This window comes from Coloeus monedula (assembly GCF_965178545.1).
Source record: "Coloeus monedula genome assembly, chromosome: 26".
NCBI lineage: Eukaryota > Metazoa > Chordata > Aves > Passeriformes > Corvidae > Coloeus > Coloeus monedula.
The window spans coordinates 2,035,518-2,052,948 of record NC_138806.1 but is presented as its reverse complement, the minus strand read 5'-3'; the positions used below and the strand labels follow the sequence as shown (position 1 = coordinate 2,052,948).

Sequence of the window (17,431 nt, the reverse complement as noted above, 5' to 3'; positions counted from 1 at the left end):
TACAAACTTTTAAACTTTGAAATAAAATGGAGGGATGAGATCCTGCTCTGCCTCGCTGTGGGTGGAATGTGTCTGGGGCCAGGAGCAGAGCAGTAGGGGTTGGGTGGAGGAAGCTTTGCTGGAAAGGGTCTGTGGCTAATGGGCACCACGATGAAGGGGGCACAGTGGTTTGTCCAGCCCCAGAACATCACCCCATCCGTGGTTTGCCAGAGGAGCGTGGTCAGCAGGCTCTGGGAAGCTGTGGTACCCACTGCAGGGGTGGTGCCCAGTAAGGAGGGGTGTGGAGAAACTGGGGAGCAGTTGGTAGTTGGAGCCTGTTGACCTCTCCTGGGCGTGGGGCCATGGGCTAGAGGTCAGGGGTGGGCTGGGCTGGCTAAGAGGATGTTCTGGAGTGTCTAAAAACAGCCTCTTGAAGGGCAGTGCCAAGCAGAATGGAGCCAACCCTTCAGTGGTGCCAGGTGTCAGCCTGCTGCCAGCTGCAGGTTGGGAAAAGGAAAGGCTCAGTGTGCAGGAGGGTGGGACAGTCCCGGGCCAGGCACCCAGAGGAGTGGGGTCTGTCTGTCCTTGGAGAATGTTCAATCCTGGAGTTAAGGACAACAGTCTCTCCTTCACTCCAGGCTCAAAGGAAAGGCTTGAAGTGGGATCATGTAGTGGGAGCAGGGACTTGGAACACACGAGGCTTCAGAGGTTCCTCCTGAGCTAAATCCTTCTCCAGTGCAACAGCCAGACCCCAGTCCTTTACCTCCTGCAGCCCCTGTAATGAAGGGCCGATCAAACCCCTACTGGGCTCGGGGCTCTGCTGTGGAGACGTCCCTGCAGCCACAGGCTGTCCCAGCAGGGAGGTAATCCCAGGCAGAGAGGGAGAGGGGTTTGGAGCACCCCCTGGTTATAGCAGCCACTGTCCTGGTGTGCTCGGCCTCCTGGAGGCAGTGACCAGCTCTGTGCCCCTCAGACAGCAACGAGGGTGCCCTGGGGACTCAGGAATGGCCCCTCCAGGCCCTTGGCCTGGGTGACCAGAGCTCCAGTTTGTTCCCTGTGGAGACTGGGATACCTCATGGTGGTGAGCTGACCTGGGAGATCCGTTGTCCTTCACCAAGCCTGGCACGGGAGAGGGACCCCCAAGTGCTGCCTGCCCCCTCCTCATGCTGACCAGTGACTTACACTGTGGGGTCCCTGCTCTGGGGGACTGAAGCAGCTGCTTTATGGCCCCTTGGGGACCCTGTAGGCCTTGGGTCAGATGTTCTGGCTGCAGATACAGAATCTTGGAATGGTTCAGGTTGGAAGAGACCTTAAAGATCATGTAGTTCCGACTCCCTGCCCAGGCCAGGGACATCTTCCACAAATCAGCTGCTCCCTGGTGTAGATCCACCCTGGCTGAGTACCCCTTTGTCCCTGTGGTGCTGAGGAGCACCAGGAGGGCACTGAGAGGGACTCTGCCCCTCAGGCTAGCAGGCTCAGAGCTCCTGAGGAGCCAAGCAGCTGCTGGATCAGCTCTGCTGCGCCTGATGCTGCAGTTCCTCCCCTCACTGCGTGGAGCAAGACGCAGGTCTGAGGGCAGCAGGTCCCAGTTTGGAAGCCCTGCCCCAATGCTGTCATGGAGGGAGGTGGGGCTGAGCCGGGCTGATCTGCCTCGAAAGCCCTCGGGAACCCCCTGGGTGTGGCTGAGAAGGCGTTTCTGGGAGTCTGTTCCTGTGCAGCCCCCGTGGGAGCTGTCCCTGTGACTGCCCCCCACCGCTCAGCCTGGGGGTGCGGGGGGGTTTTGAGCCCCCCAGTCTGAGCACAGCCCTCAGCACATCCTCTGCTCAAAGCAGGCCAGGGTGCACCCGCCCCTCTGGGCTCGGTTCCCTACAGCACTGGCGGTGATGGGCTGAGCTGCACAGGGACTTGTTGGAGTGGCAAAACAAAATGGACCAAAAAGGTCCTGGAGGAGGGTGAGGGATGTGAACTGGGGGTTCAGGGCCCCCAGGTTGCTCTTTTGGAGGAGCTCCAGGGCCTTCCCAGGGCAGCTGAGATGAGCTGAGGCCACTGAAGTACTTGCATCCTCCCCACTCTGGAGCGTGTGGTCACTCAGCTGAGCCCCTGTCCCCTGGTCCGACACAGGCAGAGGTTGCCCATTGCCCTCCACGGGGAGCCCAAGGGTGGCCCTGGGCACCCCCAGCAGGAAGAGCTGGGGCTGGTGGTCTCCAGGTCTGTGTCCCACCCTCAGTCCTGAGGGAATAGTCCTCTCTGCAATGGTTGGTGCATCCATCACTTGGGGCTGGAGCCTCTGTGCCCACCAGGACAGCCCCTCCTGGAGGTGCCTGTGGCTGTGCTGCCTCCCCCCATGAGCTGCATCACCCCCCATGCTGCTCTCCCCTCCTCCAGCTGCAATAAACAAGAATTCACTGGGGCTTGTCTCCCTAAAATTGTTCCATTCCCACCAGGAGGGAACACAATCAGAGCAGAGAGAGACTCCTGGTTCTGGTGCTTCCTGAGGGTGGGGACTCCTCAGAACCCCTGGGTGACATCACCCACCCACTGGGGATGGCCCAGGATCACCCCATGTCCCCAGTGCTGAGCACCAGCACTTCCTGCTCTCAGCACCATCCCCTTGGAACCCCCAGCTCCAGCCTGAGCCACAGCCAGCACCAGCCCTGGGACCAGTCAGGGGCTTAGTTCCAGCTGGGAAGGTGGTTCTGGGTGGGGGCTTCAGTCCCAAATGGGGGGCTCTGATAATGGTTGTGGGTCCTGGTACTGGTTGGAAGCCCCAGTACAATCTACAGGGGCTCTGGGGCTGGCTGGGAACCAGCTGGGGACTGGGGACTAGTCAGGGACTAGTCAGGGACTCGGTACCAGCCGAGGGGAACTCGGTACAGGCTGGGGGCCTCCAATCCCAGCTGGAGGCCCTGTACTGGCTGGGACGCCTGGTACTGGTGTCTGGAGGGTTTGGTACTGGCTGGAGGGGCTGGTACTGGTGTGGGGGTCCTGCACTGGCTGCGGGGGGGGGGGGGGGGGGGGGCAGCAGTGGCTGAGGGGGTTTGGTTCTGGCTCAGGGTTCCAGACCTCGGGAGGTCCAGTATAGACTGGGGAGTGCCCGTACTGGTGTTCCTGTACTGGTGGGTGCGGGGGGACACAGTCTGATGCTGGCTGGGAGGGATCTGGCACTGCCTGATCCACTCCAGTCCCTGCTGGTGCGGGGTGCCCAGTGCCGGCCCGGCGCTCCGGTACCATTCCGGGGATGAAGCGACCGGGAGCTCCGGTACCGGCCGGGGGTGCAGCCGGCCCGGGGGTGATGCCAGTGGGGCTCCGGTGCTGCAGTGCCGCGGGTGCCAGCGGCGCTGCGGCAGCCGGGGCGGGGAGGGTGGAAGGGGCCGATCCCGGGGGCGGCGGGCCCGGGCGGGGCGGGGCGGGGCGGGGCGGGCCCGGGGCGGCGCTGCCGGTGCCGCTGCCGGCGCTGCCGGTGCCGGTGCCGGTCCGGTCCGGCGGGCCCGGGGCCGCGTGCGGGCGGGGCGGGGGCGGCGCTGCTGGCCCGGCCCGGGGCGGGGGGGGCCGGACGGGACGGTGACGGTCCCCGGCGCGGCGGGCCCGGCGCGGCCGCTGGCGGAGCATGAGGGAGCCATGAGCCCGCTGCGGGGGTGGCTGCTGGCCGCGCTGCTCTCGCTCGCCCCGCGGGCAGGTAGGTCCGGACCCGCTCCCTCTCCGGCATCGCCCCGCTCCCGGCCCCGCATCGCCCCGCTCCGCTCCGCTCCCGGCCCCGCCGCCGCCGCTGCGGCTTTTTCGCTGCATCGACACATTTTTCCGCAGCGCCGCCCCGCAGAGCCCCGGGAGGGGCCGGGCCCGCGATCCCCCCGCACCTGCCCGGCCCCGGCCCCGCAGAGCCCCGGCCCCGCACCGGCCCCTCAGCCCCGCGTCCCCCCCCGGCCCCGGCCCCGCGCCTGCTCCGGCCCCGCGCCCTCCACCGCGCTGTCCCCGCACCGGCCCCCGCCGTGTTCCCTCTCCGGAGGTGGCCGCATAGCAGACCCCGTGTCCCCTTCAAGATGTGTCCCCATCTCGGCTCTCCCGTCCCCTGCATGTCCCCATAGATGTCCTCATAGCAGCCCTCCACGTTCCCTTGGGATGTTTCCCCATAGCGGCCACCCCCCGTGTCCCCTGGCTGTCACCTCCAAAGGTGTCCCTGCACCAGTCCTGCTGTCCCCTCGTTGTCCCTTCTAGGGGGGGTGTCCCCATACCAGTCTTCCATCTCCCGTTCGGTGGTGTCCCCATCCCGGCCCTCCCTGTCCCCTGGGTGTCCCCTCTGAGATGCGTCCCCATTCCAGTCCCCCCTTTTCCCTGGATGTCCCCTCCAGGATATGCTGACCCCCCCCAACCTTTCCTTCAGGTGTGATGGCATTTCTGAGCCCCCGTCTCCCTTGCATGACCCCCCCCGGGATGTATCACTTTATCAGCCACCCATGTCCCCTGTGTGTCCCTTCCAGGACATGCCACTGTATCTGAGACCTCCTGAGCTTCTCCACCCGGATGTATTCTCCTGCTGGTCACCCCCATCCCCTGGGCACCCCTCCCAGCCAGTGCTTGCTGGGTGTCCCCTCCTGGGCACACCAGCGCACCTGGATGTTCCCCAACTGTCCACCCTGGGACAACCCCTGTACCCACCCTCCATGTTCCCATCCAGGACATGGGTGTCCCCTTCTGGATGCAGTGACACACTTGGGTCACCCCCCGAGCGTGTTCACCAACTCTGTCCCCTCGTGTTCCCATCTCCCTGTCCCTCCTCGTCCCCAGCCCTCCTCGTCCCCATGTCCCCAAGGCCCCTGTGTCTCCATCCCTTCTCTTCCGCAGCCCCCCGAGCCCCCAGCCCTCCCAGGGTGGCCGCGACCGTGTCCCCTCCCCGCAGGTCCTGCCGCGCAGGCCGGCGCGCTGCCGCGGAGGCTCCCGCGGGCCACATGGCAGGAAGGGCGGGTGGTCTCCCAAATCACCCACCCCAGCCGGCTGGTGGGGCAGAGCTCGGGAGGAGAAGTCCCAAAGCATCAGCTGGACACCAGGGTCAGGAATGAGCCCGGAGGAGGAGGAGGAGGCGGAGGACCCGTAAGTGAACGACAGCCCCCTAGCCGCTCCCTTTCCGGGGTCCCTGGCAGGTGGAAGGTCCAGGTCCCCAGACAGCCGCCGTCACTGGCCCAGCCGCACCCAGCGTGTGCGTGGGTACCGGCATCCCGAACTGGAGCCCTCGTCCCCCCAGGGACCATCCCGCTGCCATCCTCCCAGGAGGGACACTGAATTGTGCCGCGAAATCCCATTAAATCTGGGAACCAGTGGCGCGCGGGCATTGGGAGGGATGAAACGGGAGCGGGCAGGTGGCGGGCAGGGCTCCCACAGGAACAGGCTCGTGGGTCCGGCAAGGACGGATCCAGGCCGCGTGGGAGCGGCGCCCGTGTCCCCCCCAGTGCTGCTCCCCAGACCAACCCGGGCTCGGGCACTGGGCAGTGACCTTCACCCCATGGCCGGCTGTCCCAGCCTTTCGGGGAGCGACACACGCACCCCATCCGGCACGGGGGAGTTGAGGTGTTGGCAGCCGCGAAGGCCGGCGCCCATCGATCCCCGTCCGCGCCGGATAAAGGCGAGATGAGGAGCTGCTCTCGCCGCAGAGGTGATTTACACCCGGCGTCGAGTGAAACCGCCGGACGCCGGGAAGCGCCGGCAGCCGCCGCGCTGGCGGGAGGCCAGGGAGGTGTTAAGCCAGGGTGTCGCGGGGGGAGGGAGCGGCGGAGATCCTGGGGAATTCGGGGCTAGGTCCCCGCGGCAGAGCCCTCTCCGGCCTTGCTGCCAGACCCCAGGGTTGCGGTCGGGGCCTGGGACATCCCCTCCCCGTGGTGACAGACGGTTCCTCATCCCTGTGTCCTCATCCCGCGCTGCGCTGGGTTCCCAGCGAGGGGACAGGGCACGCCAGGACGGGTTTGGCTTTTCTGCCGTTTCGCCATGTGAAGCACCGGAGGGGCCCGCAGCCGCTGCCGGGCTCTCACCCGTGCGCCGAGTTTGCCGGCGCTGAGGCCGCGCCGCAGCGCTCGGCTCCCGCTGCCGCTGCCGGCGGCAGGAATTAGGTCAGGAGCGGCGGCGCCGCAGGGCGGGAGAAGCGGCGGCTCGGCTGCCGCGGCCGGGCTGGGCCCAGCGCCGGGGGGACCCTCCGGCACCCCCAGCCCCGCACGGCGCCCGCGGAGGGGGCGATGGGACGCAGGTGCCGTCCCAGTGCTCCAGGGGGTGATGGCTTTAAGAAAAAAAACCCGGTTTTCTTTTAGGCTGAATTTTTCGGCGAAAAAAAGAAAACAGACTGCATATTTGGGTTGGGGTTTTATTATTATTTTAGCTATGAATTTTAGGCGGGGGGGCTGACGGCTCTGGCTGTCCTGCAGGGGCTGCACCTGGCACAGGTGAGCTTCATGGTGCGTGCCTTCGGCTCAGCCTTCACCCTCGATCTCCGGCTGAACCAGTGAGTGACCCGGGGGTCCGGGCAGGAGACCCAGCATGGGCCTGCTGGTGCCCCCCGGGAGGAGGGGAGGGGCTGGGGGGTGCTCGGGGATGGGGCAGTTGTGCGGAGCCATCCCAGCTGCAGCAGTGGGGGCTGAGCCGGGGGGAGGAGCAGAGGGGAGAGGGGCCCATTGGACGCCAGCACCCTCCCAAACTGGGGGTTCCCATGCTGAGGCGATTCCGTGTATATGGATGGTGGGTGGTGTCCCACACTGGGGTGGTGCCCTGCACATGGATGGCTGCTGTGGTCTCCCTCTTCCTTCTCTTCCTCCTCTTCTTCCCCACCCCACGGCCTCTCATCCCCCACCTGCTCCCTGCAGCCACCTCCTTGCCTCCCACTACGTGGAGCGGCACGTCGGCGCGGGCAGCAACGGCAGCCACAGCACGGTAAGATGTGTGCCATGCTGTGCCATGCTGTGCCAAACCATGCTGTGCTGTGCCGTGCCAAACCGTGCTGTGCCGTGCCAAACCATGCTGTGCCAAATCACGCTGTGCTGTGCCAAACCATGCTGTGCCAAACCATGCTATGCCATGCCATGCCATGCCATGCCGTGCCATACTGTGCCAGTGCAGGGGTTGTGGTGGCCGGTTCATAAATCCCACAAAAGCCCACGAATGGTCCCAAGCAGCTCATCCCCACCCCCGTGCCCCTCGGTGCCCACTGCCCCTGGGGTGCCCAGCCCCTGCATGGGGGGGCTGCCATGGTGATGGGGGATGCTCCTCCAGCGGGGGATCCCTGGGTGCTGTGGGCACCAGGCACACCCTGAGGGTGCCCGGCAGTGAACCCCAGAGCCCCCGGGCTGGGTGCGGCCCCTGGGGGTGCGGGGCAGGGCGGGACTCGGGGCTCAGCGCCCATCCCCGCTCCGCAGGGCGCGGGGGAGCACTGCTACTACCAGGGCCGGATCCGGGGGCAGCCCCGCTCCTTCGCCGCTCTCTCCAGCTGCCAGGGCCTGCGGTGAGTACCCCCACTGCCAGGGGGGCCGGGGGGCCGCACCCCTCTGCACCCCGACACTCCCACCTCTGTTTGCAGCGGCGTGTTCTCGGACGGCCGAGCCACGTACCTGATCGAGCCCCAGGCGGGCGCCGAGCACGGGCAGGTGAGCGGTGGCACTGCCTGAGTGTCCCCAAGGCAGCTTTACGGGTCTGGCTGTGGCTTGGGGACAGCCATGGGGACACGGGGACGTGGCAGTCCTCCCCTCCACGCACGGCCGTGACACACCTCTCCCCGTGGCAGGGCCTTCGACCACACATCGTCCAGCGCGTCCCCAGCTGCCCCCGACTGGGTGAGCCTTCGCACGGAGCTCTTCCTGGGGATCGGTGGCCTCAGTGGCCCCGTGTCCTTGTGTCCCACCATCTCTGTCCCCTCCCTCCAGGCTGCCTCTTCCCTGCGCTGAGCCAGCGTGTCCCGGGTGGGACACCAAAGCTGCGGCGGCGGCGGCAGGTTAGTGGGGTCAACGGGGTACACAGGGCAGGGGACGGAGGACATGGGGCAGGGGACAAGTGTGCTTGACCCTGGTTGATTTCTGCCAGTTGGCTGCGGGTGCAGCCAGGCTGCTCCGTGGGTGCTGGGGTGGTGTTTGCAGGGTGCTGCTCCTGCCTGCGCTCAGGGGTGCCCAGGGGACCCAATGGAATACTGCTGGGGCTGCATCCCAAGACCACCCAGTGGCTCTCCCCTCTCCCTGGACCCCAAACATCCCTGGCGGGGTCAGGAGCCCCATCCGGGTGCCGGTGGCAGCTCAGCCGCGGGTTCCCTCTGCAGGTCCGCCGAGCCCAGCACACGGTGCACAGCGAGACCAAGTACATCGAGCTGGCCGTGGTGAACGACCATCAGCTGGTGAGCGGGAGGTTCCAGGGGCTGGTGGGGGCAGTGAGGGGTCGGGCTGGCCCCCCAATCCCGCCTGGCCCTGGTGTGCTCCCAGTTCCTGCAGCTCCGCAAGTCCGTGGTTCTCACCAGCAACTTCGCCAAGTCCGTGGTCAATCTGGCTGACATGGTGAGGGGGGTCCCTGGAAGGAATTTGTCCCCGGGGGGATTGTCCCTGGGAAGGTTAATCCCTGGCACCTGATGGGTTTGTCCCTTGGGGGCTTCATTCCCAAGGGGTTTATCCCCAGTGGGCTTATCCCTGGAGAGAGGGTTTATCCCCAGTCCTGGTGGCGTTTGTCCCTGGGGGGTTGTCCTTGAGGAGACTGTTCTCAGCAGCTGGTGGATTTGTTCCCAGGGAGTTTGTCCCTAGTTCCTGGTGTTATCTCGGGGGCTTGGTCCTCAGCACCTGCTGGGTTGGTCCCTTGAGAGTTTGTCCCCAAGTAGTTGGTCCCACTCTTGTTTTTCTTCTTTGGCACCTGGTGGGTTTGTCCCACTGGTGTTTTGTCCCCGGGAATTGTCCCTGGTGACAGATGTGTGTGCCCAGCTCCTCAAGTTGTCCACAGCAGTTTATCCCTGGTAGCTGGTGGGTTTGTCCCTGGGAGGGGTCGCGTCCCCAGCACCGTCCTTTTGTTCCCACAGATCTACAAGGAGCAGCTAAACACCCGCATCGTGCTGGTGGCCATGGAGACGTGGGCGGCGGAGGACCGGATCCGGATGGGGCAAGACTCCCTGGAGACCCTGAACGAGTTTGTGAAGTACCGGCGCGAGGGGCTGGCAGAGCACAGTGACACCGTCCACCTCTTCTCGTGAGCGCTGTGGCCACGCGTCCCCCCCCCGGGGCCGAGGACCGCGTCCCCCGTCCCCACCATCCTCTTCCTCGCAGGGGTCGGACGTTTCAGAGCAGCCGCAGCGGCACCGCCTTTGTCGGGGGTATCTGCTCCCCTGCCCGCGCCGGCGGCGTCAACGAGGTGGGTGCGGCGAGACCCCCGCGAGGGCGGGCTGGGGACAGGGACGGGGGTCCCTGCGGTGACACCGCGTCGCTCCCGCGCAGTACGGCAACGTGGCGGCCATGGCGGTGACACTGGCGCAGACCCTGGGGCAGAACGTGGGCATGATGTGGAACAAGCACCGCACGGCCGCAGGTACCCGCCTCCCGCGGGGCCGTGGGGACGGTGGGGACGCTCCGCGGTGCCACCAGGCCGGCGGCGGGACAGTGAGCACCCCCAGCCCTGTCCTCTCCTCTCTTCCCAGGGGACTGCCGGTGTCCGGACTCGTGGCTGGGCTGTATCATGGAGGACACAGGGTGGGTGCCCGCTCGGGGTGGCACTGCCACATCCCCTGCACACTTCGTGTCACCGCTGCCGGCGGGGGCATCGCCGAGGTCCTGCCCGGGTTCGGGTGCCTGGCAGTGCCCCCGGGCAGGGCAGGGTGTGACAGTGACCCCCATCCCGCAGGTACTACCTCCCTCGGAAGTTCTCCCGCTGCAGCATCGATGAGTACAACCAGTTCCTGCAGGACGGCGGCGGCAGCTGCCTCTTCAACAAACCCCTGAAGGTAACGGCCTCCCCGACCCCTCTGGGGGTCACAGTGGCGAGCGATGCTCTGGGGGTGGCTTCTGGGGTCCCTCGGGACTCGTGGCGTCCCCAACCCCTGCCACGGTCAAGGTGCTGGTGCTGAACTCCCAGAGCAGGAAGAGCCTCGTGCTTGGCAGCAGTTTGGGGGTGCTGCCATTCCCCAGGGATGTGATGCCCTTTTCGGGGGACCCATGGCAGCAGCTGGCTCAGGGGTTCCCAGCAGCTCTCATGTGTGTGTATGATGTCCCCCTCCTCGGTCCCGGCAGCTCCTGGACCCTCCGGAGTGTGGCAATGGCTTCGTGGAGGCAGGCGAGGAGTGCGACTGTGGCTCGTTGGCGGTGAGCAGGGTCGGGGGGCTGCTTCCCCTGCTCTGGGGGGCTGCCGGGGCTGCCAGGGGGCTGATGGCCGTGATTCCCGCTGCTGTCCTGGCAGGAGTGTGCGAGGAGCGGGGGAAACTGCTGCAAGAAGTGCACCCTGACCCATGACGCCATGTGCAGCGACGGGCTCTGCTGCAAGGGCTGCAAGGTGCGGGGCTGGGAGCATCCAGGGGGCTCAGGGGGCCCGGGTCCAGATGTGGATCCAGTGGGGTCCTGTCCCGTTACTGATGAGCTGGGTTTGTGCCCCGGGCAGTACGAGCCGCGTGGCGTGTCCTGCCGGGAGGCTGTGAACGAGTGTGACATCCCTGAGACCTGCACCGGCGACTCCAGCCAGGTGAGTGGGGCCGGGGGGACATGGTGGGACATGTTGTGGGGCCTTGTGGCATCACCCAACCTCTTCTCCACGTCCCCACAGTGTCCCCCCAACCTCCACAAGCTGGATGGATACTTCTGTGAGAACGAGCAGGTGAGTTGAGCCCAGCCTGGTGGGACACAGCCCTGGGGCTGGGCACATCCCCCCGGGCTCCAGCATCAGGGCTTGTGCGTGTTGGAAGCACATTTGGGACTGTCCAAGGCCCCGCTGGATGGGGCTTGGAGCAATCTGGTCTGGTGGGAGGTGTCCCTGCCCATAGCAGGGGATGGAACTGGATGGGCTTTAAGGTCCCTTCCAACCCAAACCAGTCTGTGCCTCTGTGACTTTTTGTCAGCAATTGCAGCCACAGCTGAGCCACACACACACACACGTGGCTGCGGGCTTTGGGGTGAGCAGGGGGCCCTGAGCCCCCACTGCTGTCCCGTGGCTGTGCACACGTGTGGCTCCTGCTCCCTGCACCACGTGAGCCGGGGCAGTGTCCTGGGACCAGGCGTGGGGGGGACGTGTGTGGGGCTCATTGTCCCTGCAGCACCTCCCTGCAGCGCACCTGTGTGAGCCCTTCTCCAGCCTCATCACCCCTCTCCAGCCCCCTGAGCCTCCTCCAGGACCCTGACTCCACTCCAGTCCCCTGACCCCTCTCCCATCCCTGCAGGGACGATGCTACGGTGGGCGCTGCAAAACCCGGGACCGTCAGTGCAACGCGCTGTGGGGCCGCAGTGAGTGTTGGCCTGGGGTGGGGGAACGCAGGGGGTGACGAGCAGGTGACACTCACTCCCTGCCAGGCTCGGCCGAGCGCTTCTGCTACGAGAAGCTGAACGTGGAGGGGACGGAGCGGGGGAACTGCGGGCGCGAGGGCCTGGGCTGGCTGCAGTGCAACAAGCAGTGAGTGACCCTTGTCCCCGCGGCCCATCCCGGTGCCACCTGCCATCCCAATGACACCACCGCTGCCTTGCAGGGACGTCCTCTGCGGCTTCCTCCTCTGCGCCAACATCTCGGGGTCGCCGCGGCTGGGGGAGCTCAGCGGGGAGATCGCCACCACCACCTTCTACCACCAGAACCGCTACGTGGACTGCAGGTAACGGTGCCACCGTGGGGACCGGGATGGCTCCAGGTCCCAGGGGTCCCGATGTCACCCGCTGTGGCTGTCCTGGCACAGGGGCGGCCACGTGCAGCTGGTGGATGGCTCGGACCTGAGCTACGTGGAGGACGGGACGCCCTGCGGGCCCGGAATGCTCTGTCTCGACCGCAAATGCCTTCCAGCCACCGCCTTTAACTTCAGCTCCTGCCCCGGCAGCTGGGACGGGAAGATCTGCTTCGACCACGGGGTGAGGGGCGCGGTGGGGACACGGGGACACCCGGGGAGTGTCACGGTCGCGGGGGGTGACGCCGTCCTCTCCCAGGTTTGCAGCAACGAGGGGAAGTGCATCTGCCGGGCGGAGTGGACGGGGAAGGACTGCAGCGTCTACGACCCCATCCCTGAGCCGAAGCCGACGGGGGAGACGGAGCGGTACAAGGGTCCGTGTGCCCGCGGGGACACGGGCTCCCTGCTGTCCCCAGGCCTCACAGGCTGGGCTGTCCCGCTTTGTCCCCAGCCACACCGGGGCTCCAGAGTGTCCTCCCACCCTGGTGCCACAGCTCAGCTGGGCATGGCCGGGTTTGCCCCTCTCCCAGGTCCCCACAGCTCTGGGTCATCCCTGGAGCTGTGTCCCCGTGTCCCCGCATCCCATCCCCACTGAGGTGTGTCCCTGTGGCTGGGTTTGCCTCCCTCCCAGGTCCCCACAGCACTGGGACTGCTGTGTCCTGGTGTCCCCCTGTCCCCTCCCCACTGACATGTTCCCTGTGGCTGGGTTTGTCCCCTTCCCGAGTCCCTGTGGCACTGGGGCATCCCTGGGGCTATGTCCCCGTGTCCCCTTCCCACTGATGTGTGACCCTGTCCCCTCCTCCCTGTCCCCTCTGTCACAGGTCCCAGTGGCACCAATATCATTATCGGCTCCATCGCGGGGGCCGTGCTGGTGGCTGCCATCGTCCTAGGGGGGACAGGCTGGGGATTTAAGTAAGCAGCCACCGCATGGCTCGTCCCCTCTGCTGCTGTCACCGGCCACGTCCCCCCCGTGCACCGACACCGCGCCAGGGCCAGGCCGTGCCTTGCTGGGGCACTGCCAGTCCCCCCAGCTGGGCATCCCCTGCGGTGCGGCCTCTGGTCCCCTTGGCCCTGCCTGGTCCCCTGGCCCTGCCTGGTCCCTTGTCCCAGCCCCTGCCTGCCCCCTGGCCCTGCCTGCCCTGCCTGCATGTGCCATTGGGGTGTCACTGTCACCCGAACCCCGTGGCCGTGTCTGTCCCCAAGCATGGGGTGCTGGGGCGGGGGCTGTGTCAGTGGCCCCCCATGTGTGCTCCCACCTGGCACTGGGACACTGCTGCTGCCTGTGGGACCAGGGACACCGGGGTGGGGGGATGCACCAGGGGGGACAGCGGGGACACGGGGGTGGCACTAATGCTCCTCTCCTCTCCCCCTGCCACCCCCCCAAGGAACATCCGCCGTGGAAGGTACGACCCGGCGCAGCAGGGAGTGTAACCGTGTCCCCCCCATCGTCTCGTCACCGTCCCTGTCACCGTCACCGTCCGGCAGCCTGACGGCGTGGGAGCCCCCGGGCCCGTCTGTCCGTGTGCTGTGTGTCCGGCCGTGCTGTCTCCATCTCTGTGCCCCCACGGCTGAACGGGAGCAGCGGCTGGGGGGGCCTGGCAGCAGCCCCCCCCCGGTGCTGGCTCATTTCAGCTCAGTGTCCCCCCATGTGTCACCCCCCTGTCACAGCCCCCCACTAAACGCACCCCACTTCTGTGTTGCAGGTCCGGGGGGGCCTGAGCGGGGCCGCTCTGCCCCACCCCCCCAGCGCCTCATTAACAGCAATTAAATGGGGCGGCGCTGCTGAGGGTCCGGCCGAGGAGGAGAGCGGGGGGGCCACCCGGGACCGCCCCCCGGCCCCCCCCGCACCGCCACGAATGTACGGGGACCCCCGGCCCCCCCGGGCTGGCGGCGCTCGGCACTGGATGAATGAATGTACCCGGGGGGCCAGCGGGGAGCCCCTGCCCCACATCCCCCTCTGCCCTGCAGCAGCATCTTCCAGCCGGGGACCTGGGACCCCAAAAGGCAGGCCCGTGTACCCCAGGACGAGGCCAGTATACCCCAGTACCAGGCCAGTAATACCCAGTACGAGGCCAGCACCCTTTCCCAGTTCAGGGCCTGGAATCACGTCCCCCTCACCCCCGGTGCCTGGGCTGGGTCCCACGGGGGCCGAGTCCTGCACCCCCAGATGTGCCTCCCCACCCCCCCAAACTCCGTGTGGGGTTTGTCCCCTCAAATTCTCCCCCGATCCCCCATGTCACGGCTGCAGCCCCCAAGCCACGGGACGCCGAAGTCCCCAGTGGTGGGACAGGCACCCACGGGTGACAGCTCTCCCTCAAGACTTCCTCCACTTCCCCAGCTCAGGCAGGTGAACCCCAAACTGGTGACACTGGGGTTCAGAGTGACAGAAGGACCCCCCAGGGGACAAGGGTACAGGGTGAGCCCTGGGCTGGGGACACATGGGGCTGCTCACTGGGTGGCACTTGTCACCCCAGTCCCAGGGCAGGCTTGTGGCACGCGTTCCCCAGACTGGGTGTCCCCCAGCCCCGCAGCAGGCTGGGGGGAGGCATCACCCCCTCCCTGTGGCACGTGGCACATGTCACCCTGCATGGGGTGGCTCTGTGGGGCCACCCAAACCACAGCACCACGGAGCACCGGGGCCACACTGGTCCCTTTAGCCACTGGTGACACTCAGCATGGAGGGGGAATGTCCCTGGTGGCACTGGGTGACACAACCCCGTGTGTGTGTGCGTGTGGGGACACCCCTGGGGACACTCAGCAGGGGGACAATGGGGAACGATACCCATTGCCCACAGCGGAGTGGGGGTGTCCCCTCTGTGTCCCCTCCCTGCCCAGTGTCCCTGCCCGCCACCAGGCGCCTTTGCCATGGAGACAGAGGGTGTCCCCAAGCCCAGCCATGGCCAAAGTGTGTGGTGGTCCCCAGCCTGGTGTGACAGCCCCACTGAGCACCCACGGGTGCTGTGGCTGTGGTGGTACCACAGGGGACAGGGTGGGAGGTGACAGCAGGATGGGGGTGGCTGGACATCCCCTGGCTGGGCTTCAGTGGTGGCTCCTTGTGTGATGGATCAGCAATGGGCTGGGAGACATGGGGACCTGGGACCACCGTGGGCATCAGGGGTCTGGATCAACCCCCCATCTCTATCACTGTCACCGCAGTGTCCCCACAGCTGTCACAGCCACGGTGCCGGGGTGCTCCCCGCGGCGAGGGGACACCCCTGGTTCAGAGCAAGAAGCCACCGTTGTCACTGGGTTTGGGGACATTATTATATATATATATATATCTATATATATATAAATACCGGGATTTTTCTTAATGATTTTAACGCTGTCAGGGTGGGAGGGCCCGCGGCGGGGGGGGGGGGGGGGGGGGGCACCCGGTGCTTCCAGAGCCAAGCGAGCAAAGCCCCCCCAGCCCCCGCTGCGCTCACGGCCCCGTCCCGTCCCGGGGACGAGCGCAGCGGGGCGGCGTCCCCGTGCCCCCCTCGCCGCACCGCCGCCACCCCGCACCGCCTGCTCCGCTACCGCCGGGCCGGGCGGGATCCCCGCGCCCGCCCCGCGCCCGCCTGGCCCCGAGCTCCCGCTTTGCACGTGCTGGGAGCCGCCGCCGGAGCCGCCGGGGCCGCCGCTCCCGGCTCGGCCCTGGCTCCGGGCTCGGCCGCCTCCTGCAATGTCGCAGAATTTATTTACAATAAAGATTTGAAAAACGATGGGGCTCCGCTTCTCACCCGCGTGAGGAGGGAGGGGACGGGGCCAGGAAGGCGGGAGGGTCCCCAGATTCCATCCGTGAGGATGCTCCGGCCCTTGGATCCCTCCAGCTCATCCCACTGATGGGTTCCCCATGTCCTGCATCCCACCCCGGCCTGTCCCTCACCATTTCCACGTCTGAGTCAAGAGACACACCCAGTATGACTCCCAGTATGGAGATGACGGCACACGGTGAGTGTCACCAAGCTCCCTCCCTCTCACCTGGTGCCTGCCTGGGGACCCTGTCCCACTGTGGGGACACGGGGCTGCTCCCCGTCCCGTCAGGGCGATGCTCAGTCCCTGTGCAAGGACACTGCTCCATCCCTGCTCCAGCCCAGGGACATCCTCAGCGCAGTGAGCGCCGCGCAGGGTCCTGGCAGCAACCCCTGGCAGAAGGGGACTGGGGGACAGGTCCCCAGCTCCCAGAGGGACCCACGAGGATCTTCCCATGGAACCAGCCCGGGTGGTGCTCAACTGGGGCTGGACCTCAAAGCTCCGCGCTGTCGCACTGACCAGCACGGCCGGACTCGCTGGGACACCCGGACTCCGTGGGACACTCGGACCCCCTGAGACAGCCAAAATCCCTGGGACACCGGACTCCGTGGGACAGCCGGACGCCCTGGGACACTCGGAGCCCCCGGGGCAGCCGCACTGCCCGGGCCGATCGCTCGGCAGGCTCCCGGGCACGGCCGCTCCTCCTCGCACACCGACCAGGAGAGGGCTCTCCCAGCACAGCCCAGACGCGCCTGGGCTGGACGCGCAGGAGCTGCTCCGACGTCCCCAGGATGCTCCAGGGCCACGCGTGTGCCCGCGATCCCGGCCCCGCGCGGGCCCCGGGACTGGCGGGGGTGCAGCACATCCCCTGTGCTCGGGGTCCTGTGCTAGTCAGGGGCCACCGCACGAGCGTCACTCCCCTGGAGAACCCCTTCTCCGCCCGCCGGGGACAAGGGGCGGGATTCAGGACAATTCCTGCTGTGACCACCTCCCCCCGAGCCCCCAGACGTGGGGCTGGAGGTGCCCATCTCCCCGCGAAGGCCTGAAGGGACTCGCTCTGGTGTCCCCCGTGCGCGGCAGGAGAACACACCGGCTCCAGCTCCCTGCGGAGATGATGCTGAGCTCCAGCCTGGGATGCTGGGGGTGCCCTGAGCACCTCGAGGTGCTGCTCCCTGGGGAGGACACCCAGCCACGGCTGGGAGCCTCTCTCTGCCTCCAGCCCACCTTGTTAAAGCCATCACTGTCAGCCCCTTGCTCTGCCCCCCGTGGCAGGACGGGGCGAGGGGTGAGGAAGAGGCTGGAGGTGTCTCTGGCCGAGGCAGTGACCGCGGGGTGAGAGGGGGGTCTGCACCAAGACCCCCTCAGTGCCCCCTCACCACAGTGCCCTCCTGACAGGGCAAGGCTGGCAGCAAACGGGGCTGTTTCCCCCCTGACGTGGCTGCAGGGGCATCTCTGCACCCCGTTGAGGGGTTTGATGCTGTTTTGCTCCATCCACAGTGGAGCTGTTCCACAGCACGGAGCTATTTTGGGCTGGTGTCGAGATACCAGCGCGATGAGTGAGTCAGAAATATTCCAGATGCACTGGCTGCTTCTGAATCTTGACTTATTCAAAATCTTCAGGGTCAGGAGGGCAAAAACCATGATTTCAAGTGGACCCAGCTGAGCCTGCTGCCCTGCAGGGCCACACAACACCCACAGCTCTTGATCAGGGCAGGGTTCCTGTGCCAGAGGCTGGGGCACAAGGACACCACGATGTCTTGGATGTGTCTGGAAGAAGGGAGATGCTTCTTGGCCAACTGCCCAGGACCACAAAAGCTGCAGGAGGCAGCAGGTCTGGTGCCCAGAGACACCCAACACCCCAGGCTGCCC

The 17,431-nt window shown here is 66.6% G+C and overlaps 1 protein-coding gene across 3 annotated transcripts; it reads left to right on the top strand.

Annotated features, from left to right (window-relative positions):
- Positions 1 to 3,525: 3,525 nt before the first annotated feature.
- On the top strand, positions 3,526 to 15,531 carry ADAM11 (ADAM metallopeptidase domain 11; the record flags this gene model as incomplete). 3 transcript variants are annotated; one of them, XM_082297626.1, is made up of 27 exons in its annotated part: positions 3,526 to 3,655; positions 4,874 to 5,064; positions 6,384 to 6,460; positions 6,819 to 6,885; positions 7,368 to 7,453; positions 7,529 to 7,595; positions 7,733 to 7,781; positions 7,872 to 7,939; positions 8,258 to 8,332; positions 8,418 to 8,489; positions 8,999 to 9,165; positions 9,243 to 9,327; positions 9,411 to 9,501; positions 9,611 to 9,662; positions 9,814 to 9,913; positions 10,200 to 10,271; positions 10,366 to 10,458; positions 10,564 to 10,644; positions 10,726 to 10,776; positions 11,336 to 11,399; positions 11,466 to 11,565; positions 11,639 to 11,758; positions 11,840 to 12,008; positions 12,084 to 12,198; positions 12,646 to 12,736; positions 13,210 to 13,227; positions 13,528 to 15,531. In XM_082297626.1, the coding sequence occupies exons 1-27, from the start codon at positions 3,598 to 3,600 to the stop codon at positions 13,541 to 13,543; spliced, it is 2,295 nt and encodes a 764-aa protein (XP_082153752.1). In that variant the 5' UTR covers positions 3,526 to 3,597. The 3 variants fall into 3 exon arrangements, with proteins under 3 accessions (XP_082153752.1, XP_082153751.1, XP_082153753.1); XM_082297625.1 differs by having other exon boundaries at positions 13,210 to 15,531; XM_082297627.1 differs by lacking the exons at positions 13,210 to 13,227; positions 13,528 to 15,531 and having other exon boundaries at positions 12,646 to 12,740.
- Between the last annotated feature and the right edge of the window lie 1,900 nt (positions 15,532 to 17,431).